The following is a 25,225-nucleotide window of genomic DNA, read 5'->3' as shown; positions in this document are numbered from 1 at the left end:
CCTTTTTAGAGTCATCCAAAATACCTCAAAAGTAGAAATAGTAAATTAAACTGTGATACTAATTTATATACACATAGGAAGATCTGTATAGCTTAGGGCTTCTACAGGTAGTCCTCAACTTACAACTATTTGTTTAACAACCATTCAAAGTTATGATGCTGAAAAAAGTGATTTACAACCAGTCCTTGCACTTACGACCATTGCAGCATCCCAATGGTCATGCGATCAAAATTTGGGCACTTGCAACCAGCATGTATTTACAATGGTTGCAGCATCCCAGGGTCACATGACTGCCATCTGCAACCTTCCCAGGGGGCGTCTGACATGCAAAGTCAATGGGGGAAACTGTATTTGCTTAATGACCATGTGATTTGCTTAATGACCATGGTGATTTCCTTAACGACCAGGGCAGAAAAGATAGTAAAATTGGGTGCAACTCACTTAATGACTGCATTGCTTAGCAATGGAAGTTCCGGTCGCAAGTGTGGTCATAAGTCAAGGACTACCTGTACCATAAATTAAAAATCTTTTGGCCAATACTTTCTTTTCAGTCCCTGTCTAACATTTCAACAACTGCACTAATAGCTGATTTATTGTGTTGACTGTACAACATTTGTTCTTTTTACATTTTCTTATATTTATTATGCAATGGAAATGGCTTTGATGTTTTTTAAATGAAAAGCAGTATGCAAATGCTACAAATAAATAATAAAAGCTAAAAGTCCTCTTTTTAATGTCAATTATCTGTACATAAATGAGTTTCCTACCTGTCTGGCCTTGGAAGCTAAATAATGCTTGGATGAAAAACTACCAGGGAATATTGAGGCTGCAGGCTAGACTGGGAAGTTGAAAAACTTTCCAAAACAATGCATCAGTAAACCATACTGTTACCAAAAAACAATACAACTGTATCAATGTAGTCATCTTGAACTTGAGGGTATATTTTCTTTATGTCGGCAAGGTATTCTATTACCTTCCTGATACCTTATTTAGCTAAGAGCAAGCCCATCTGATTACAGCTTTCAGTTTTAGTTTGGACAAGCCAAAACTAGTTTGATGCTTAGATATTCTGTGGCTTGTACTAAAATGTGAAGAAGGGAACTAGTGTACACAAAGCCAAACAATGTTAAATTATCGTTTGGTGTGATACATGAACCTAGATACATTCTAAAAAGAACTTTTGTCCTGTTATTCATAATCCAAACCTATTTTGCTATCAATCTATAACAGCAAACACATTTGGCATATTGTTTAAAATATACTGGTAAATGTACAGAAGTTTTTTGGCTAGAGTTTTCTTCATTAAGTTATTGTTTTTCCAATGCTCACTTTTAGAACACTAATGATTCAATTATATTTTATGCAAACTGTAGAATAAAATATGATTATTCCTAAATCTTTGATGCCAGCATTGGAGACCAAGAATGAGGGCTGTATTAGCTTTGACAGCACTTGAATGGAGACAGATCAGTTCAAGTTAGCCAGAATTTTTTGTGAGCATGGTGAAATCCTAACTCAACTCCTCCAAGCTATCTCCTCTGAAGGAGAATCCAATGTTAGATAACTCCTATGAAGGCAGAGTTCTCTTTCCAACCACAAAAGAGATAATAAAATCAATTCTATAAATCCAAGGGGAATAGGGCTGCAGCCTACATCTATGTACATCAGAATCACATGTATGTTCTTCCAAGGTTAATCTCAGCATTTGGATTTGTTCATCTGTACAGTTAAATTATTATATTTTTCAAAAACCTTAATTCTACATTGTTGCAATGTAATAAGATGAGGGGAAAAGTATTCTGTGGAGTCCTTGGTGCTCTCTGAGCTTGGTTGTTTGCTTGCAGACATTTCATTACAGGTAGTACTTACAACCACAGTAGGGACCAGAAAATTCATTATTAAGTGGTACAGTTGTTAAGCAAGGTGTCACATGACTGCATCCAATTTTATGACATTTTTGCAATGGTTGTTAAGCAAATCACTGTGGGTGTTATACAAATCACACAGTTCCCCATTGATTTTGCTTGTCAGAAGCCAGTTGGGAAGGTCGCAAATGGTAATCAAGTGATCCCGGGATGCTGCAACTGTTGTAAATACATGCTGGTTGCCAAGTGCCCAAATTTTGATCACGTGACCACAGGGATGCTGTGACGGTCATAAGTACGAGGAATGGCCATAAGTCACCTTTTTCAGCACTGTCATAACTTTGGTCGCTAAACAAATGGTTGTAAGCTAAGGACTACCTGTACCCAACCAGGTAACATCATCAGTGATAGTGAGTGTAGGGTTTGCTTCCTGTTTATATACGTTAGCTTGCCCTACCAGTGTGGGTGGGGGTGTGGTTTTCCCCTTGGTAGTTCCTTAATTTCTATTGTTTTCTACTTGATTGTTTGTCTGGTGTTAATCCCTGCTTATCTGGGTGTAGGCTACTGGAGAGGATGTGTTCTTGTCTTTTTGTTTCCTTCTTAGCTTTTTTATTGTCTCTTTTGACTGGTGTGTAAATGTGGCTTACTCTATGTGTCTATTGGTGGCTGATTTGTTTGAATGCCAAGCTTCCAGAAATTCCCTAGTGTTTTTGGATTTAGCTTGGTCTATTTGGAGATAAGCCACATTTATACCCATTCAAAAGAGACATAAAAAAGCTAAGGAGGAAACAAAATGACCAGAACACATTCTCTCTAGCAGTCTACACCCAGATAAGCAGGGATTAACACCAGACAAACAAGCAGCAAACAAGAGAAATCAAGGAACTACCAAGGAGAAAACTACACCGCCACCAACAATGACAGGGCAAGCTAATGAATATAAATAGGGAGCAAGCCCCACACTCACTAGCACTGATGATGTTACCTAGTCATGTAATGAAATGTTTGCAAGCAAACAACCAAGCTCAGAGAGTACCAAGGACTCCACAGTTCAATCCTGAGCTACATATATTTTCTTCTATTAAAAGTATTTTGCAACAACTATTATAATGGCTAGATCCTCCTCCATGTTTAATTATTCTGGGATTGTGTATATTTGTAAATGTATGGGTGACACAGAAATATGATTTGCATTTTCTTTTACTTATGTCTTTTACTCTATTTTCTAACATATGGTCTTATTACTATTCTATATTTTATATTCCAATATGGCCTAATGGCTAATCAATAAAGTATTATTATCATGCATATTTGTAATAACAAAGATAAGGTAGACCTTGTTTAGGGACCACAATTGGGACCAGCAACTTGGTTGTTAAGCGAAGTGGTCGCTAAGTGAAACTGTGACTGCTTATTATCTTATTTCAGCTTTCCTTTGCTTTATAGACCTGCAAAGGTTGTAAATGTGAGGATTAGTCATAGTTACTTTTCATCACCATCACAACTGTGAATGGTCGCTAAACGAGGCAGTTGCTAAATGAGGACTACCTGTATTTTGGATGAATGGCAAAATGTATTATGATTTTGACTTGTGTTAACACTATTTGAACAATAACTGCTACTCCAAAATAAAGAACCTAATTTGATTAATGTAGAGCTTATTTTTAAATATGTGTTCTTTAAAGTCCATTAATTTTTCCTCCATAATAGAATTTCTGGTCTATGTATCTAAATTTTCAGGATTTTTCCCATTTTGTGAATTGCTGCCACTTAGTTTTTATTGGATAATTTTCCAGAATATGGAGTAATAATTTCTGTTTTTTTATCCTTAATTTTTGGATTGTTTCCTATAATTTTTTTTTTAATAAAATTTTTTATTCTTTACAACAAACACAAAACATACATAAACAAACAAGAACATACAAAGGCATAAAAAAAAACATCTTCCATTTTATACCGTGTGTCAACCAGTTACCAAATCGTTGGTGCCCCTTTCATAATCTTCACTCATTTATATAAATTCTCATATCATCTATTCAAAATATACTTGTATACTTATCAATTATCAATTATTAATCATTTGTAGCTAGTCTATAAAATCATTTATTACAAGAAATTTTAGCTTTCATTATAGGATTAGTAATACATTTTTATCCATCGATTATATATGTATATATATATAGTAATTAATATCAAATTTCTATTATAAAATTTCCTAATCCATTACATTACTATATTTTCTCATCCAACCATTAATAAAACAAATCCCGTGTCATATAAAATTGTTTATCTTCTTACTCTAATTTCAAATATCAATTTAACTCATCTCTGCACATTCCATAATTTTCAATAACTTCCTCCTGCATAAGTACTTTTTCATTCTTCCAGTTCTTAAAAGTTACAGTTCTAACCACTATCAAAACACACTTCAATCTTCACTACATGTTTCAACAAGAATATCTCTAGTTTAAAATCTATATGTTACTATGTCCAACCATGTATGAATTTTAGTCTAATATCTTAAAACATTTACAAATCAAATACAATTCTTTACTATATATCTCAGTTTTATACCTTATTCAAACGCTTGCATAGTTTTAAGTTCACCCTTTTCATTCAATATCCCAAAATATCTAGCTGTTTATTCCTTTTTCTATATTATTGGATAAGAGAAAGCAATAATAAATGTCCTTTCAAACATTCTGCTTTTTGAAACTTCTGTCAGTTCCATCATTGTTGTATTCCCCTCGTTTTTTCTTTAGGCATCTGGAGTAGTTTCTTTCAATATTGTTTTACTTCTTTTTAAGTATTCTCTTAGTACAATTTTCCATTATAATCTTGTATAGTCTTTTTCTCACCCTCATTACCAAGAACAAGTCTGTCCCTCTTCATTTATCAATTGATTAACCCTTTTTGATTCTCAGTTTATAAGCCTCAAAATAGTTCTGTTTAGTGTTTCTGATTTCTTGTGCTATTTCTTCCTTTTCCATTGATCCCGTTTTATGTTTAATTAAGTCCATTTTAGCTTTGATGTCTTTTTTTTTTTCTTGCGGGAATTTCTGCAGCTCTTCTTCCAGTTTTTTATAGTCATCCTCGGTAGTTTAAAAATCTTTTTCTGCATTGTGTTTCTCGTATAGTCTATTATCAAACCCCTTGTATAGACCTTCATTAAGTCAAAGGATTCTTTATCTTTGTTCTTGCCAAGAGAAAGAGAAAAAAAAAAAAGAAGAGGAGGGGAAAGGCTAGGTCTCTTTAAAAATCCAACTGGGGGGGGAATAGAGAGCAAAGCAAAGCTTCTACCAGAAAGAAGAGCTACTGCCACTAAACAAGGCTCTTGTGACTAACTCAAACTTTCCATCTTGAATATTTTCAAAATCACTTTCAACTCCGCTTTCTTATTTATAGTTATTCGGATGGCACCTGTATAAACATGCACATCCCACTATCTTTTTAGAAAGCCCAAAGTCCTTGAGTATACGTCACAATGAAAAAAAAAACACTATATCAAGCCTCTAGATGGCAGTGCAACTTTCTTTCATTTACTTTCTCTTAACTCCACTTTCCCCATTTCCAAAACAAAAAATATAGGTTTCTTATAACAATAAAAAAAATCTTAATCAAAAAAGAAGCTTGAGATAAAAGATTACTGAGTATTGAAAAGAAAAAGCCAGTCCAGTTAAAAATATATTTTTTTAAAAGAAAAACATCTTGCCAATTCCACTAAAAAGGGAAAGTTAAGAAACAAAGATTTTTTTCCCCTTTTTTTTTTATAAGGCTCAATCTCGCCGCTTAATCCACTTTTCTTCACTTTTAAAAATCTCTTTAAATTACTTAAGGTATTCTCTAAGAATAGTTGAATAGTAAAGGTCCATCTCACCCGGTTGACACCTCTCTCCTTCTTCTTCCTTTGGAGCTGTCCCGGCTTTCGCAGTCATTAAATGGCTGCCTCTCCTCCGCCGGCTTCAAGAGCTTCTCCTGGGATCAATCTGGGACTTGCGGTGTCCCTGAGATCCGCAGGACGCGCCCTTTGCAATCACCGTCTCTACGGGACGGCTTAGATCCATCGGGACCATCCGGGGGGGGAGATATCGGCTGCAATCCTGGGAGCCCAGGATCGCCCACCATATCGCCGCGACGCCAGCTCCGCCCTCCCACTATTGTTTCCTATAATTTTTTGTATTCTACATAATTTCTTGCTTTTTGTGTTGTATTTAGTAATTTTGTGTTGTATTTTGCTGGCCTTCCCAATGTGGCCTCCTCCCAGTGTGATGGGACTAAAGGTTCCAGAAGTCTTAGGTACATGCTACCCATGGTGACTGGGTAATTCTAATAGCTGCAGGCCCAATGCATCGGAAAGATGGAATATTGGTTTAGTATGTCAGTTTATATAATTTTTTAGAAAGCATTGTCAGCCAATAATTTTTCTTATTTACTTTCTTGTTTCCTGTTTTAATTACTGCTATCCTGTTTTTTTTCTTTGTTTTTGCTCTATAACATAGATTACTTTTATGTTTAGTTTGCTTATTAAGGGTGAAACCATAAGGCTATTGTAGGGGTCATAGAATTGATTGGATCACTATTTTATAGTCCCATCTACTGAAAAAAAGAATAGGAGATTATTCAGAGGACAACCTTCAGGCGTGCCAGAAGTGACTTGGTCCTGCAGGATCCAAAATTCTCCAGTTTCTCTAGCATGTTCCTAAACAAGTTTTTATTTCACACTGCCTTTAGGTCTGGTGTAGATTTCCTTCCCACAGGTTTCAAAAGAAGGAAATGAGCTGAATTTACTCCAGAAAAAAAGAAAAGGTATTCTATTATTTTATTTATTCTCAATCTCTCGTGTTAAGAGAACCATTGTGTCCCTCTACATACAGTAAAATCTTGATTTAATGCACTAATTGGAGTAAAGGGTATCTGAATCCAGAACGCCTGTTCAACTAAAACACGTCATTTGTATCAATTTATGCTGTGTACACAATGATGTCATTATAATATCACTGTGGATACTTTGGTGGGGGGCGGTTCTGGGCAGAAAGCTTGCTTGTGGTACCCAAAGTCTGTTAAATCAAAGCTTTTCTGTACAAGTCTGTTTTGTTCTTAATTCCAGTACAGGTAGTCCTTGCTTAACAACCACAATTGGGACAGAGCAACTCTGTCACTAAGTGCCACAGTCATTAAAATATCACATAACTGTAACAGACTTACCTCACTTCCCCCGCTGTTGTTATGCAAGTCACCCAAGGTTGTTAAGCTGTGACTTGCGATTTTACTGCCAGCTTCTCCATTGACTGCTTGTCAGAAGCTGGCTGTGAAGCACACAAATGTCAGTTACGTGACCATGGGACACGACGACAGTCATAAATGCCCACTGGTTGCAAAGCACCTGAATCTCGATCACAGGACCGCGGGGACCCTGAGATGGTCGTAACTGTGAGGACCAGTAATAAAGTTACTTTTCCAGTGCTATTGTAACTTTGAATGGTCACTAAACAGGGCAGTTGTTAAGCAAGGACTACCTGTATTTTATTCATCATTATTACACTGACCCGCTTCTCTTGGTGTTTTGATTTACATTCTCCATCATAAGTTTCAGGCTCTCTTTGCAGACATCACATTTTTTATATTTGATGTTCATACGTGGCAATTTACTGCATATTTTTCTTTGAATAGACTAATTTTTTAATCTGGATGCTATTTCAATTAAATGACACATACAGAGTCAGCCCACCATATCTTTTAAATTCAGTCATCCTTCCATGCAGAAGTCATATTGCTTCTTTTTTCAGGAAAATGCATTATTCAATATGCTTGACAATTTTGATCAATTTTCTTAGACCAGATGTTAAACTAGCCAGGCTGTAATTTCTGAGATTCAACTCTACCCACTCTCTCAGGTTATATGTTCATGATTTACAATTAAGAATTCAAATATAAACCAGATAAATTATCCATGGGTAGATACCTCAATCCAGTGGGGGTTTTTTGCCAATTACCCTAGAATATAATTTCCCTGTCATTATTATCTGCCTTTCCTGAAAAATTCAGCTCAGTTATCTGCCCTACACACACACACAAAAAATCACGTAACTTTTCTGTAATTTCCTTTTATTTTTCTCCACTAAACACAACTGTAGCTTTCCAATTGCTTAAAGGTCAAACTGCCTCTCAATAATACAATAACTAGTTATCTCTTTTTTAGAAACCACAGGAAAAATATTTTTGCAATTTTGCCTAGATACATCAGCACTTGTACTATATGACTGGCCAGTTTCCTTCTTCTGATATAATAATTGTGCTGTTGACAGCCTTAATAATGTTAGTGATATTTATGAATGTGCTTTAACATGTTAGGTACTGCCTCTCATGGTACACAAATCTAAGAGATAAATAAAAAATTGAAAAATCAAGTGGCTTACAAATTATGTCAAAGGGCTCTGTAAATTTTTTATTGCATCCCGTTTCCTTTTCTTGTACATTTTTGGTCCAAATTTGTTTCCTTTTTTCCACTTCATTTCAATAAGATGTTCATTTTCTGAATGAAGTTTATCTTGCCTCTTTTCATAAAGAAAGAGAAATTAGTCCTCATGGAAAACATTGATTTTAGTTCACTGGTACTAGGCAAGGTTTCTTCCTGTCTCTATATTATTCAAAATTATTTTTATATCAGATATGACTATAAGCTGTAGTGATTATTAACAGAATAGTATAGGGTTACCAGACTGTATTAGGATTCAAGTCCATTCTTAGCCATGGAACCTCACTGAGTGGTTTTAGGTCAATTACTTACTTTCAGCTCAACCTATCTCATAGAGTTGTTATTGTGAGGAGAAATTAAAGAGAGATCTCAATGTAAGTTGCTTTGAGTTCCTGGAGAAAAGGCAGGATGTGAACCAAATAAATAAATAAATGAAACAAGCAATTAGGTCTACCATAGCAGATCCACTATGAGAAACATGGCATAGATCAGTGCCAACTGAGGGCTAACGGTATTATCAATCACTGTCTGAGAGCAGATGATGATGAACTGCCAGTTAATAAAATGTCATCATTGCCAATGACATCTGGTTGTAGAGTCTGATTCATGCAACTGTTCCATTATTGTGACAGTCTATGGAAGTTGCTGATGTACATAATTGTACTTTGGCTGGGCTTCCATTACTGTACATTTCTTACTAGGCATTAGCCTCCACTTTATCTGCGCTTACCTAGCCACCAGTGTAGACCAGTCATTGTGTACAGTTCATTTAAATTAAGCCAAGAAACATATTTGGACTTTGGAGAGCATACTATAGCAAGGCAACCTACTCAATTATAAAAAACTGCCATGGTTTTTTATGGAGTCAATGACATTAGTAAAAATATCAGTAGAACACAGAATCCTGAGAGCATCAAGAGAGGTGTCAAGGGGCACCAGACTGGGGATCCCTTCTTCTGCAGAAGAATAAACATTTGTCATAAACTCTAATCATACTGGCAAGCAATTCCCAATGAATTTAATCCTTAAGAATGCAGTCTTCCTCTCATGAAACAAAGATATTATTCCCATTCTGGAATTTGGAAGAAAAGAATTAAGAATGGATGTAGGCCTGTACCACCTCCACTAGAAGTAAATAAATTAACATTTCTTGCTATAGCAACAGTCTTTCCTACAGAATACCTGATTACCTGCATTAGAAATGTACATACTGTACACTTAAGCCAATGAAGATCTTAAACAGTAGCAAGAAACCTACCATGCTGCTCAAGATATGTCTGGAGTCTGTTGATGAGGTCTTGTTTGTTTCCTTTTGCCTCCAATCCTCGGGCTAAACACTCCTGTTTCAATTCAGCAAGCTGTTAAAGTAGAAAGGATTTAACCTTAATCAAATATATGTGATCTCCTACAGATATGTAAAACTTAAAAAACATTTTTAAAGCTGACATCTAAAAATCAGGCCAAAGCCTCCTTGTAGAAAGTCAAGGAGAGGACCTTGAGGGAAATAGGCAAGATTCTGTTACTATAGTCTGTTTCAATAAAGTATAGTTCTAATATTTCTGTGGAGTTAGTTTCCTGATCTGGTCTACCTGTAGAGCTGAAACTCCTGCAGGCAGATACTGTGGTTTAAGGATGACTATGGAGTCCTCTCAGATTTTTACAACATCATGACCTTGAAAGAAAAGCATCAACTGGAGTCTGAAATAAAAAAAACTGAAGGATTTCTCCAAATGTAATTAAGGTTGGTCAGTGAAGAAAACTCAGGTTGGATCTATCTTTTTAACTTATTAGATATCAGCAACAATACATAAATGGTTTTCTTAAAAGCTCATGCCCGACAAGAAGGTAACTGTGAATTTCCATATTACAGAAAGCTTTACTTGTTCAATTGCTGAGTCAAGCTCCTGGAGCAAAGTCGCAGAAGGATGACAAAAAGCAACACGTAGCACTTGCAGACGGTTTACAGATCCTCAAAACAAATGTGAAAACAGGGGCGCTGTTCTCTGAAAAGGGAAGAGGAGGACAACTATGGAAGGGAAGGGCCATCTATAAAATCAGGTTGGGGGCGGGAGACGACTTCAGACCAAGTAGCGCGACGTGAGGAGAATCACAGCATCTCTTTCCCGCGCTCTCGGAAAGGTGACAAAGCAGTCGGTCCACTAACCCACCCACAAACAGAAGGCAGCTCCCTCCTATAGTCAAGAAAGAGGAGGAGGGAGAGAACGCTTCTTCTGCGGGGCAAACGAAAGACGTGCTCCGCTGAGACCGGCCTCAATACCTTTAACTTGTGCAGCTCGACTGTCTCAGCCGCCATCTTATCTTCGCTTCCCTCAACAATCCACCCCCCCAGTCGCAAATCACCGAAAACCCCCTCTAGGTCCTGCCCAATCCTAGCCGCGCTCTCACTTGAACCCAACACCTCCAAACATCGTCCCTCGCCATTGGTTCTTGTGAAGAACCGGATAGAGGGTTAGAGTGGTAAAAGAAAACCACCAATAGGAAGGTAACAGTGTGGCTGGACTGTTTGTTGACTGGCTGATCTGCGAGGAGGGGGTGGAGACGCAAGACGGTTTCCTGGAGACCGCCCGCAACGTAACTGCGTGCGGAAAAGGGATTGCTATTGCTGCTGGTTGCCGCCACTGCTGTTTTTCTTCTCGTCTCGTCGTAGGGACAGGCGCCGTCGCGGAAGCCGGCAGGTAGGCAGCTGACGAGGGCTGGAGCAGAACTGGGGGCTCCTGACTCCCTGTGAGAGAAGAAGAAAGGGATCCTTTAGGGACTGAATGAGGAGCGAGGATGCCCGCCGCCTTACTCTCCCTCCGAGACTTCTGCATGCGGAAGGAAGATTTAATGCTCTAAGATAACAAAATATGGACCATCCTGAGCGGGTTAGCATATCCTCGCCTTTCCTTCCTGTCCTCCAGATGTGTCGGGACTACAGCTGCTGAGATTGCCTGCTGACTAGAAGTTGCTGCCCTAACGGGTCTGGAGGACATCAGATTGAGGAAGGCTGAGATAAGAATTGAATGTACCAGTACAAGAAGCTCTCGTGTCCTGGGTTTCTCGACCTTAGATTTGTCTATGCTTTCTGGCAACAACTATTTATATTCTTTCTTCTAGCTGCTCATATCCATTAAAAGAGTCCTTAAACAGAAAATACCACAGTAACTAAAATACAAGCAGTTGTGCTAGAAGCAGGGATGAAGTCATTATAATAAGGTGTTTTTATAGTAGTTTTTTTTCCTAAGGAAATCATGATGATGAAATCATCATGAAATCCATTGGGAGGTGAGCAATTTCCTTCCAGCCAACACCATGGTTTACAGATTCAGGGTGGAAAAAAAAACACTGTTGCTGTTCCTTCATCCATACCACAGCATCAGGAAAACTAAGCAAATAACAAATTATTCCTATCACCATTTGCTTTGTTCTCCCTGGCTCTGTTATGGCTCTGAATGACAATTCCAGATAATAAAAGTAAGTGAATCACTCCTCCGGACCAGTTTCAGTCAGAGTTGATAGTGGGGAGAGGTCTAGCTCACAACTCCTGCTTTCTGAGGTGCCTTGGGGCTCAACAGTCTTCCTATTCCTGTTGTACATCTACAAGAGGCTGCTGGTAAGGTCATCTGACCAAGTGATGCCATAGAGGCTCTGTTTCAACTTTAGATGCTTGCCTTTTCTGTGGTAAGAGTAGATTTTAAAAGGTTACTGTCAGCTAGTGTATAATTATTTTAATAGCTTGCCTTAACCCCATTCTTGTGAGGAAATTAGGTATGGGATGTCCAAGGGCTAACTGAGTGATTTTGAGACAGTATTTTGATTTGGCTCCATGTAGCTCAGGTTCAGGGTTAAAACTTCAGGTATCAGCTTCAGAGAAATCTGAAAAAAAAAAAAGGCATCACAGGCAAAAAACCCTCAAAACTACCAGGCCTATAGAGGGCCTGTTTTATGTTTTCTGATACACATTCACACACATATACCAACACGTGAGTGTCTACATATATACACACCAGTGTATCTTTTCTCAACAGCATGAATGTTGGAGTAGCCCACAGTGAGGTGAATCCAAACACACGAGTGATGAACAGTCGAGGCATTTGGTTAGCTTACAGCATTTCAGTGGCTGTGCTTCATGTCATCTTTCTCAGCATTCCCTTTTTCAGTGTCCCTGTGGTCTGGACTCTAACCAATGTTATCCATAACCTGGTAAGTCAAAACTCTTTATTCCTGGTCAGTCTATTGGCTTTGTTCTGAGCATTTAGGATACAAATAGACAACTTTTAATCTTGGAGCCTTCTGTATGGTCTGCCACAAGTATCTAAATTCCATCCCACTATAGTTTCATTCACTGTACAGTGTTTAGGAATTTCTACCAAAATAGTCCTGTCCTTAGGTAATTCTGCACATTTACTTGGTAATCTGAAAAGTGCAAGAAGTCATTATTGCTACCTTTATTCTTTTTGTATTCCTCAGGAAAGTAAGAAAGGAAAATTGTTATTTTTTTTTCCTCCCAGGTGATGTATTGGCTTCTCCATACAGTGAAAGGGACTCCCTTTGAAACACCTGACCAGGGCAAGGATCGCCTACTCACACACTGGGAACAGATTGACTATGGTACACAATGGACGTCCTCTCGCAAATTCTTAAGCATTTCACCAATCATCCTGTAAGCGTTAAGTATTGCTCAGGCCAGCACTGTTATTAAAGTTAAGCTCCTTTGACTAATAGTACCCCAGCAGTTAATATTTGGGGCACATTGGTTGTGGTTCATCATGTTATTGGAATTTTGTACCTGCTTGTTTAGTTTCAGGTCAAGCAATAATACATATCTAGTAGTGATTACAGGTAGACCTCGGGTTACATCCATTCATTCAGTGACCATTCAAAGTTATGATGGTGCTGAAAAAATGGACTTACAACAGGTCCTCAAAGTTGTGGCTGTTGCAGCATCCTCATGGTCACATGATCAAAATTCAGGCACTTGGTGACCAGCCCACACTTATGACTGTCACAGTGTCCTGTGGTCACGTTCTCCTGGCCTGCGTGAACTGCCTCCATTTCAACTCCCCCCACCTGCTTGTCGTCCCCCCCATCTCTGCCCTTTTGGCTGCCTTGCACAGCATGGACAAGATGAAGAGGCCACTGTATTCTGCCACTGCCTCCCCCTTCCTCTGCCCCCAGCTGATCTTCATTGTCGCCTTTGGCTCACTTCCCCTCCGCTAGGCTTGCCTCCACTACTGCCTCGACAGGCACTGGGCTCCTGGCAGGCCTGTCCTGCTTCAGCAGTCTCAGCTCCCGCTGGCTGGGGGTCATGCTGGCATGCCTACCCTGCAAGGGGAAGTTTACGCTTGCATCCCCTAGACCACCTGGCACCCAGGCACAAAAGTCCCTGTATGACCCACCACCCACAGCAGCTTCTGTTTCTCCTCCTGGTTCTGCTTCTCCCTGTGAAGAGCTGTCACCAACATTTGAGTCCCTCTGCCGGGGCTTGCTGCTCCTTTGGGGTGGCTCTCCAGCCTTTGCACCATGGCAGCAAGGCAGGAGTGAACTGTTAACTGGGCAACCCCGCGGTGGATGTGGAGACTTTTGGAGCAGCCGCAGCTGCGGCTCTGCCTCTGCAACCCACCACTTCCTGCTCTGGTCCTTGGGCACGCTCAGCTTGGGGAGTTCTTTCCTGCAAAGGCAGCACATGGTCCGGGTCTGCCCAGGGAAAGATGCTGTTGCTCCTGCTGCTGCTACTCACAATCCCTGTGGTGAAGTTCAGCCAAACTGGCCAGCACTTGGGTGGGAGAGGCTTTGCAGGGCCTTGGCCAAAAGAGAGGCTGGGTCTCCCGCACTGGGCTGGGGTTGGGCTGCGTGGGGAAGGAAGAGGAGGGAGGCGAAAACAAGGACGAAGGTCAGCTGGGGGCGGTGGTGGTGGTGGTGGGCAGTAGAGGAATAGAGTGGCATCTTCATCTCAGCCATACTGTGCAGGGCAGCCAAAAGGGCAGAGATGGGTGGGGGGGAGTTGAAGCAGAGGCAGTTCATGCAGGGTAGAAGCATGAAGTCCTGGCCTCACGACCGCGTGGTCCTGACCTAACGACCACAATCTGGATGCTGGGACTGCCGTCGCTAAGTGTGCACAGTCACATGGTGTTTTGCTTAATAACTGCTTCACTTAGCGATGGTCCCAATTAGGGTCTTTTACCCAAGTACTACCTGTATGCATATCTCTAAGTTTCCTTGACACCAAATGAGAAAGAAAGTGCTGAAGGCTTTGGTGGTGAGGTGCCTTCTATGTTTTCCTAAAAGTTATATTGACTACTTGTTATGAGTTTACCTGAACAGTATAAAATAGAGCATCCCTTTGTGCACATCCCATGGATTCTAGAAAGAGAGGGAGATATAAACTCTTGCTTTCTTTTAAAAAAAATGCAGCTGCCTCATTGAAATGGCTGTAATGTTGTTTTTTAATTAAATGATTTAGCACTCTGCAGAAAACTGGTGTAATTTTGAGGATTATATTAGGATTATGCAGAGAGGGCAGTTTGAGTGCTGGGATAGTATATGGCTGTTTCTTAGCTTTAAAAACCAAATTTGGTTATAATTATGTTGCATAAAGTTAGCCTTGTAGTAAAGCAAAGTACTATTAAGATGATTTTGATTAAACCCAATCATCTGCTTCCAAACTGAAGTATAAATTTATTAACCGAGATGGGCCAAGTACCAGCACCCCAAATTCCAAATGGAAAGTTCAATAGTAGTAATAAATGTTTAATAAAAGGTTAGATGGAACTTTGGTCTGATGCAATAGGAATGTTCCTAGGTTTGTTTGTTAATAAGATTTATATAACACTTTTCCAGAAATATTACTGAAGCTACATGCTGACATAAAAAAAAAAACAGAACATACAAAACACTAATATTAATATTTCTAAAAAGCCAGATTAAACAGATGGGTCTTCTTGCTGAAACAGTGCAGATCAATTTTAGTCCAGAAGAAAGAGCATTCCAGTTGAGAGTGATGCAAGAGAAGGCACTTTTCCACATGTCCAAAAGCAAGTCATCTTCCTTACTCTCTAAACTCCAAGCAGGGTCGGCCTCACGATGTCGACACCTCCTAAAACTTCAATAAAATTATTTTTTTAAAAAGATGACGTAGGATAGAAGGACAGACTGCTCAGCAGCATTAGTTTTTAGACAAGATGTCATAGGAATGATGGCGCTATTGCAATACAGTACCTAAACGTGTCAAAGTTAATTGTACTGAACTGAAATATACTGAACGCTACAAAGATTTCACATCAACTACTCTGATGAGCTCTTGCCATCTATTTCCCAACTGACTACGGCAATCATGCAGTTTCAGTTCTATGGGTTGTTCAAAAGCCCTTCAACATAAGCAGTCTTAATCACATGGCCCGCTGAGGCTTTTTGCACAGTCCACCATGTAATAAACATTAAGGTGCTGCCAGAGCCCGAATCCTGTTGGGGCAGCTCTGCAGGTCCTTGCTCTCCACTGCTGTCCAGTCTTGCTGCCTTGTTATCTTGTAAAAAGGTAGTTTTCAAGCTGCCTTCAAGCTTTGTCAAGAGACCGAGTAAGTCTTATGCACAGGGTGACTTTGCTGCTGCTGCTGCACTGAAATGAGAGGGTTGCTGCGCAGGTGCACAGCTTAGAGAAAGCATTGCCAGAGATGTTGCCATTTGTATGAGTTTCTGCATGCTAGTTGGTACCAGGGGTTACACAAAACAACACAGTTGCTGAGGTTTGCTACTACAATTAATTTAATTGTTCTATTAATTTAATTAATGTCTTTAATTATTTTATTAATAATTAATATTAATGTATGTTACATTTTGCATGTGTATGAATGTGGCCCCTCTGTTAGCACAATGTATGTAACATGATTCCCATATTTGTTTGGATTTGAGAGCCCTAGCTGATAATGATCATCAGCCAGGTACACCTAGAATTTCTGTGCTATTATCTTCTCAGCCTTAGCCAAGAATGATACATTTGAAACTGGCTTAAAATTTCCCAGGTTTGTTGAGTCAAATAAGGCTTTTAAAAAAAAAATTGCTCCCGTTTTAAACCATAAAACTAGTTCTGTCAAGGACAGTATCAACAGGTAGTAGCTTGTGTTCTTCCCAACATACTTTTCACATTCTTGGAATATTTAAATTCTATAAGCTCAGAAAAATCCAAAGCAACCAAATTAGCTACTTCTGATGTTATACTGGTGTACCCAAAGTTGAAATCCTAACTAAGGCAGATCTTGCAAAGAACAAAGTAAACTATTTGCAACAGGAGTCTGATATTCCCTCTCCAGTATCTTAGTGAAGGTCTCATATGGGAATGCGAATTTTCTCTGTAACTGTGGTAATCTGCAAATGAACCAGATAAAGCAAGAAACATTTGGAACCTCCCGTGGTTGGGTATGAATCATTTTTACCAATCTCTTATCATGGTAGAAATTCATACACCGCAACCAGAAAGTGATAATGTTTGTGACAACAGAGCCACTAGTAATAACTCTATCTTCAGAGCTTCAGTTCAGCGTCAACAGATTACCAAATCAAAAGTATGCTCTGTTCCAAGTTTGTTGTTACGTACTACCTAGGAGAAATCTGTAGTCATAGTGAATGTGAGGGCAGTCAATATGAATGTTGGAAATCTTTGAAAGAAAGCCTAACCTTTAGATTGGCCCAGTTTCCCTAGTCAAGGAAACTACTGTGCAGCAATAAAAATTGGAATCCATTCACTGCTTGGGCTGCTCAGCCATAGCAACAGGTGCTCAAAGACATAAAATAGAATTTCTATAGATTGCCAGCACTCTATAACCCCTCTCTGGTGTACTGTAATATGGAGTAATCTGGTGGACAGAGTAGCTGAAAATGATTTCCAACTCTACCTGCACCTAGGTCACTGTTATGGAAACTAGATTCACATTTTCATCCAGATTTTAGATGTTAGATGAGTTATGTTTTTTTTCCCAGTCACTCACCTGATGTGAAAAAGCAGTTCCTTTGGTAAGAAGTTCCATATTCATTATCACTGGTTTCCTTGCTTAGACTGAAACCTGCAGCAAGGGAAGGACAGTCAGCATTTTGTTTGAATCTACTGAGGTTTGATTTGCTCAGAAGTATCTGTTGCTTACTTACAAATGTTGATTGTCTATGGATTAAATGCTGGACTGCTAGTAATGTCATTTTATTAAAATATACAGGCAGTCCTTGTTTAGTGACCGCAATTGGGACTGGCAACTCAGTTGTTAAGCAAAGTGGTCACTAAGTGAAACTGCAACTGTGCTTATGATCTTACTTCAGCTTTCCTTTGCTTTGCAGACCTGTGAAGGTTGTAAATGCAAGGATTAGTCACAAAGTTACTTTTTTATCACCATCATAACTGCGAATGGTTGCTAAACAAGGCAGTCGCTAAACAAGGACTACCTGTAATGACTGTATGTCTGTTTACAACATCTTTCCTTAAATGAAAGCTAAGTCAAAAATGAATTGGAGAGGCTTGAGTGTACGTGTGCAACTAATACAATATATTTATTTCTCTTCAGCTACATTTTAACCAGCTTTTATACGAAATATGACCCTGTGCACTTCATAATCAACACCACTTCACTACTGAGTGTCCTCTTGCCCAAATTACCCCTATTCCACGGGGTCCGTATCTTTGGTATCAATCAGTACTGAAGCAGCTGGAATCTTGGCACTGCTGAGACTTTATTCTGCCAAAGAAAAACTAGTTCCAAGAAAGTGTGGGCGAAGCTGTGATCACATCATCTCAAACTCTCTGGAACCATGTTTAACTGGAGCAGGCAGAGCCTCCACTGCTCAAATGACTGAGCAGTATTGAACGTTCTTCAGTGTTTCTTGCAAGGAAATATAAGCCATTCTCCCTGTGGCTAGTCTGTACTAGGGTTGGCCTCTCTCTGGTGGAATGAAACAATAGTTGAACTGTCATGTGAACGTGAGTTCTCTAGCTCTTCTCTGTAAAACTGCTGCTTTTGCTATTTGTAGTGTGGGACTGGAATCACTTTCTGGAAGAGATTTAATGTTTAAAACCACTTTTTTGTTTGTTTGTAAACTTCTCTTTTTCAGACATGCTGGTGCTGCTAAGTTTGTGGTGTTTTTCCACTCTCTCAGGAAAGTTAATAGTCCTGCTGTGACAATTCTCTTGGTTATGGTTCTAAGCTGTGCAAATTACCATATTTTGTAAATTCTTGCTTGGTAAGAACATATCAGCATAACTTTGTTCTCTCCAGTTAAATGCAAAATGTAGAATTTTGTACTGTACTGCCACTTTCTTCTATTCCTGCTCTTGCGCTCTTCTCCCTCCCCACTTTAAAATAGCTCTTCAGGTAATAAAGGAAAAATGTAACACAACACTGAAGATTCAAATTAAGGTATACATTTAGTCAGTGCTCTGCACTGCTTTTGTTCCCACTCATTTTTATCAACCCTGCTTAGACAATTTTGAAGTTGTCAAAATAAAAAGTTAAAAAAAATAATGGCACGTGCAGATCACTACTCAATCTGTGTATGAACTTTAAGTTGTTGTTTCTTATGATAGTCCACCAGCTTGTAAAAAAATACTAGAAAAAAGTTGTTTTTAAAGGGCAGACATTTCTAACTAGCTGTTTACAGGCTATAACAAGAAAGAGAAAACTCCTGGGATCTCATTTCTTGTGAGATTATCTGTTTCTTCACACATCTATGAAAGTGATCCAATACTATGTTGAGTGAATTGGCTTAAAGTACAAAGGGGGTGCTCTGTTTAGTGGTATTTCAAATAGCCATCTTTAAAAAGAGCAAGAAAGATAGTCAGAAGCAAATAAATAAACACAAGTTTATAGTTATTAGCAAACACACTTTGTAGCTATCTGTTTTCTGACAAACATTTGTGCTAAATGTTAAAACAGTGGTTTCAAATTTGCTTCAATCTAGGGATGGGGGTGTATTAAAATTCTCAAGGGACCGGGTTCTCTGTCATCCCTTACCATTAGCTGTACTGGGAGTGGGGGTAGCTAATAAAAAACATCCAAGAGGGCTACAGGTCTAAGTAAGAACCAGGTGTGCTACTATTATGTTAAGAATAAAAGGGAGATGCATACTTGAACTCACAAGCATAGATGTTAGAATGGCCATGGCTTCCTAACTCAAGCTATACAGGGATATGGGTGTCATATTACAATGTTTATTCAGTGTGACAAATGTGAAAAGTAATTCTTGGAGATCCCCCCACTTGCACCTTCTTAGGCACATTCCATATAAAAAGTGGGAAAGCAGTAGAATCCCTTCTATGGGGCTCTGTGCCATCAATATTCATATTACCACATTTCAGCTATCGGAAGGTCCTGTTGTCTACAGTTATACAAAAAAAGGGTCGAGAGAACTTACTGGGGGATTATGGAGTCATTACCACTGAAATACTGTACTTGTTAAGATAGAGGTGAGCAGCCCTCTTGTGCTTCCTGGAGCCACCCAAGATCACCAAATAAGAGTGGTGTAACTTTGATAAGCTTAAAAGACACACATTTGAATATTCTCACAACAGAGTGAACACATGGATGTCTAGTATGGTGGGTTGGACCCTCTGGCTTCCATGAGCAGGGGTTCTCTAAGCCCTTTCCCCATAATCATGCTTGCACCCTCCCAAAATCATTTCCTCCTGGGAAAAGTCTGTCTAGTACATCAGGGGTTCTTAGACGTGGCAACTTTAAGACACATGGGTCTCAACTCCCAGAATTCCCCAGGCAATTGAAGTCCACATGTCTTACAGTTGCCAAGTTTGAGAAACACTGTAGTAAATGATGCCATGGACCACTTTTCTACAAAAAAATGCTCTGTAGTGCTGAATTACTTACGGGAAATGATGTCCTCCTCCCATGTTCCTTCTTTTTTTGCAGCTTAACTGAGCGGAGAGGTGCATGTGCTAAGATTAAATTATTTCAGAATTAGGACGTTCATTCAAGCCTTTATTATATATATTAAAGTTAAGGAACTATACCAGGGTTGAAAGTCCAAGGGAGAAAAATAATGATTTCTAAATGATAATTCCAGCTGCTGTTCCTGCAGCCAGGCACATGCACATACACACTGAACAGGTAGAACAAAAACCTATCCCCAGCCCTAACTGTAGCAAAGCATCATTGCTGAAATCTTTTTCCATCAAATTGTAATCCACTGGTCCCAACATTTTTCCTGGATTTAAAATTCCAAATTCCTGCGGTTTGGAGGCTTCTGCTTACCTTGCTTTGAGCCACCTCTGGAAGAATTGCTCCTTCACGTGAGAAAACAGGCAAAAGGCAAAATAAAGCTGCCCTTTCCTGTTTCCTCTCAACCCACCTATGAGCAGAATCTTCCTGCTCCTGACTGGCTATTTAGCATTTTGATGGTCTCTGCCCGTCCTTTAACTCATATTATACCCTTTGGGAAGACATTTCTCCCTATTTATTATGCATACACAACAATCATGCACCTTCCTAGCCACTGCCCCCCTTTTTTTGGAACATTATTTGCTCACATATCCAAATGGCCCCCTCCTCCTAGTTTTTAGGAACCCCATCAAAAGATAGCTACTTCATCAGGCCTTGGGGGCTGGAATGGTACTCTCTGTTCCCTTTTGCTCGGTGGTTGTTGACCAGATTAGATTAGGGCTATATGTTACTATGTACTGTTTTTATGCAATATAATTACTTCTATTTTACTGTAATGTATATTATATGTTTTTAACCCAATTTACAATGGTTGGGGTGTATGCTGCTCAGAGTTGGCTTTGATTAAAGCAGCTTATAAATAAAATTAAACCCAGGGAGAAAGTGTGTTTGGCTCCTTGTGTTGCTGTTTTTAACCTCAGCTGAATTAGAGAAACAAGATATCTTAGTATGCATTCAACAATGAGGGGAATTAGAGATAACTCTCTGAGTCCTAAGGTCCATTATAGTCCCTTTCATTAAACAATTCTCTGGATAAAGCATCTCTTTTTCCTTATGTGCAGTCTACCTGAAATCATACTCTTTCAGTATTAGGCTTCAGTGGATGAACTACCTCTTGCATTGGGCCTCTTGCAACACGGCATAGTCTATACACAGTAGGAATCTCTGGCCCCACAAGAAGTGATGCAGCTTCACTAAAGCAATGCTATAGCACTCCCATTCTGTAATGCTCCAATAGGATTCTCTCTCTGATAATGTTTTGCTTAAGTACCAAACCAGATTTGGATTCAGTCAGTTCCTATTTAAGTCAGAACCACTCCAGTATCTCTTTCTGACACATTGTTATGTTGTATGGCTTTAGGTTGGGGAGGCGTGAAGAACCTTTTAGTTGTACATTGTTACAATAAACCCACCTTTCCCAAAGTTGCATTGTATTGTTTTCATTGTTCATTTGTGTTCATTTTGGTGTTTGGATTTTTAGGGAGGTATGTACATTAAGATTACACTAAGGGAAGTATGGTGGCAAAAAGTTTAGCAATCCCTGCTTTAAGTAGTCAGGTAACTCTGGGCAACTGCTCATGGTTGCCTTTAACTGGTGAAAGGCTGCTTGAAGTTCTTTCTCCCGCTTCACCTCATTGGAGTTTTTATTTTTAGTGAGATCCTATAGTAGGGAGATTTGTGCTGTATTGGGGCATAAATGTATGATGGTACCCTGCATCCCAGACGTCTGCACCTTTTTGCCTCAGGGATCAACCAATCCATAGTAGTTTCCAACTTGGCTACTAAAGGAGAGATGGAATCTTCTCCCACTTTGTGATTTATGTAAGTGATAAAGACCAACTTGACACCTGTCCCTCAAAGTTGCTTCTATATAAATCATCAGATTCCATTGAATGGTCCTTGAAAAGTACCTTGTGCACCACCACCAATATTTTCTGCCATGTCTCTCCTGACCATCAATAACAGGCAGTTCACTCCCATCCAGGATTGTATCCTCATTAAACTTGGGGTGTGTTTAACTTACTTCTGTCACTAGTCTGGTGATACATAGTTATCCAAGAGTCCTATCTTGGGCCAATCACTCTTTACCTACCCCACATCCCAACAGCAGACACATTGCGGTGCAGGTATGTCTTTGAGCTGATCCCTGATGTGTATGTTTCTTCCCGCTTGGGTGGATGCAGGCAGTTTTTGCCCCTGGCCTTGGCTGTGTGGGGATCTCTGTGTACAAAGGGCTTTGATCATTCCTGTGCCTATGAGATAGGTATTGACTGGCATCCTGGTTTCACCTCTGCAAATTTCTCTGCAATTTTGCCCACTTGATGAAATCCTTGGTCTCAGATAAACTTGCTCTTGAAAACAGTTGGGTAGGAATAGAAAGAACTGCTCCAGAAATAACTGTTTGTGAATGTTGCTATTTTCCCCTGGGCTTTTAAAAATGTTTAAGTCCAGTGGTACACTGCTTTATCCAATCACTTGACAAGAATTTCGTTCAGGTGAAGTGGTTCTACCTCAGGTGACTGGAAAAGAAGATGAAATTAGCTAGCTCAGGAAGTAAAAAATTCTACTGGGTTCAAACCAGCAGCCTTCTATTGAAAAGGCAAATGTCACTGCTATTATAGCATTCCTGATAAAGGTAAAGACCAACAAAGGATTCAGAAAGGAATTTATGTTTTAATGCTGGTTGGTGTGCCTCCATGTAGGTGCATTTTAATGCTTTAAATGTGTATATATAAATTCTATTTAACTTTTGTTGGTATGTGTGTGTATAGACACACACACACACACACACACACACACACACATAAGCAAGCAAGCATGCATGTCCAGTAAGACCCATCCACAGGAAAGAAATGATTGGCAATTGCATTCCTGGAACAGAACAGTGGGAGGACAGAGCAGCAGGGGAGTTGTCCAAGAGGAGGGCATGGTAGCCTGCTACTTGACTGAGTAACTTGCAAGCTGGTGCCAAAGTGTCTCAATCTGGACAAAACGTTCTTAACCTGGTTTAGTCAAACCAGCACGTGCACAAGATAGGAGCAGCTTAATGGTGCAGGGTAAATATACCCTAAGACATCGGAAGCACAGAAACAGGGCAAAATTCTTTGCTCCACCTGAGTATCAGCCATTGCTAGTTAGCTATCCTTGATAAGCAGTATGTGCTCCATCTTGTGGTTTCTTGTAAACTGCCTTTATTTATTTAATGTGAATATTGTTGGGATCAACTTCCAGCTTTACCAGAGGAAGCAGAAAAGAAAGTTTTTACAGAGAAATAGTTGCAGCCCTCTGGAACAGATACAGATTTAGCAGGTAAGTAGGATCAAGCCAACATTTAGAGCAGCATTAGACACAAAGCAAATAGTATGGTGAAAAGTGTCAGAAGGGAATGAATGTACACAGCTTTCATACATACGTTCACTTTTATACAGAGTTCACTTATAACCAGGTATTAAAGCTCATCACTGAATCAGTCTAAAGGTATTTTGCAGTTAACTGCCCCAGGAATTGCCAAAAAAACAAACTTCACTGTCCCTGCCTCATTTAATATACTGTACAGTAATGCGATATACTTGAAGCAGTATTCTGGCCACTCTTACCCATTTTGAAAACCCCTTCCTTGAAGCACAAAATCCCCAGGAAAATTTCAAAAGAAAAAAAAATCATGTCTTTTAGTCCTTTTTAGTAGATCTTTCACTTCATCAGCTTGTTTGGGGGAAAAGAGGACACTTTCAATGTATTGTCGAAGGCTTTCACGGCCGGAATACAACGGCTGGTGTGGGTCTTCCGGGCTGTGTGGCCGTGTTCTGGAAGTTTTGTTTTCTGACGTTTCGCCAGCATGCTGGTGAAACATCAGGAAACAAAACTTCCAGAACACGGCCACACAGCCCGGAAGACCCACACCAGCCAAGGACACTTTCAGTTGGCATGACTCCTCGTGCACTAGGTTGCATTTTTACCTCCACTTTCAAGGGTTGAGATGCTTCTGTGTCCCTTCTAATTGTGACTTTAATATAATGTTTGTCATTTTTTAAGTCACAGCCAGGTGTACCCCTCCATTAGCTCTTCTATAATGCTCAGAACCCCTCCTGAAAGATAGAAGGGCAACAGAAGTGAGATGAGGTAGTGCGTGGAACTGCAGTTGTCTACCCACCTTGGCAGGTGATGTGATAGGGAGACATTTTGCAAAGCTGGTTTAAGGAAACTGAAGATCTTAATCCATGTGCATCTATCTTCTGCTTGGTCTGGCTCTGAAGACCTCTTTGAATAGGCACAGCTGGCTTAAATTCCATCATCCAAAAAGTGCTCATGATGATGAAGGATTTTAAACAAGAAAACAGTGCTAGAAATGCAGAAAACTATTTCAAAGGTGATCACCAGAGGGAGCTGCCCTATAGTGGTGAGACTGAAGGACATTTCTGCTTTAAAGGGGATTTCCTACCCGTCATTAAGCATTAGACTTGCTAAACTTGCACTGTATGCAGAGGAATAGGGGGAAAAGAGACAGCAGGGGGGAAGCAGGCAATGATTAGCCATTGGCAGCCCAGCAGAGAAATTAAACCCATTGTCTGTTCTTCCCATTCATGGTGGCTCCCATTCCGTTCCCAAGCAGGCCACCCCAGGGCTTTTTACACCAAACAGTATAAAAGAACAGGAAGCAGCCACTGACCAGCCACCAAGAAAAGTAACTGAGATACTGTCCCAAATAATCAGCTTACTGGCAAATCAGGGCTGGTCTTGCTTTGCTCAACTGTCTGGCACAGGGATAATAAGAAAGTAACTTACCCATGTTTGACATCAGATGCGACCGCACATGTGATGTGAGCCTATCTTCCACCCACACATATTAAGCACAGAAAACCAGACTTGTCATTTAACATTTTTAAGAAATCTCTTGCTTTAAAAAGCCTTCTCAGAAAAGCAACCTTGAGAATATTTTTTTTCATCTTTGAACCCAAATC

General features: G+C 39.6%; 2 protein-coding genes across 2 annotated transcripts in view; one reads left to right on the top strand and one right to left on the bottom strand.

The window, feature by feature from the left end:
• SARNP (SAP domain containing ribonucleoprotein) overlaps nucleotides 1–10,741 on the bottom strand; it is an 89,151-nt gene extending 78,410 nt beyond the window's left edge. Inside the window, exons 1-2 of the mRNA XM_088138242.1 lie at nucleotides 10,619–10,741; nucleotides 9,599–9,698 (exon numbers count right to left, since the gene is read on the bottom strand). Of these exons, the coding sequence (XP_087994368.1) occupies nucleotides 9,599–9,698; nucleotides 10,619–10,654 (136 nt within the window). The 5' untranslated portion in view covers nucleotides 10,655–10,741. The remainder of the gene's footprint in view (nucleotides 1–9,598; nucleotides 9,699–10,618) is intronic.
• A 163-nt stretch (nucleotides 10,742–10,904) lies between these two features.
• Nucleotides 10,905–21,985, top strand: ORMDL2 (ORMDL sphingolipid biosynthesis regulator 2). The gene is made up of 4 exons (XM_007441936.4): nucleotides 10,905–11,036; nucleotides 12,369–12,543; nucleotides 12,852–13,003; nucleotides 17,886–21,985. The coding sequence occupies exons 2-4, from the start codon at nucleotides 12,370–12,372 to the stop codon at nucleotides 18,019–18,021; spliced, it is 462 nt and encodes a 153-aa protein (XP_007441998.1). The 5' UTR covers nucleotides 10,905–11,036; nucleotide 12,369; the 3' UTR covers nucleotides 18,022–21,985.
• The last annotated feature ends 3,240 nt before the right edge of the window (nucleotides 21,986–25,225 follow it).

The sequence above is a fragment of the Python bivittatus genome, unplaced genomic scaffold (genome assembly GCF_059951505.1).
Source record: "Python bivittatus isolate LINGU-HERP-01145 unplaced genomic scaffold, Pbiv_v1 ctg000220_np1212, whole genome shotgun sequence".
Classification (NCBI taxonomy): Eukaryota; Metazoa; Chordata; class Lepidosauria; order Squamata; family Pythonidae; genus Python; species Python bivittatus.
Note: the sequence above shows the minus strand (reverse complement) of the source record. Positions and strands in the feature narration are given on the sequence as shown.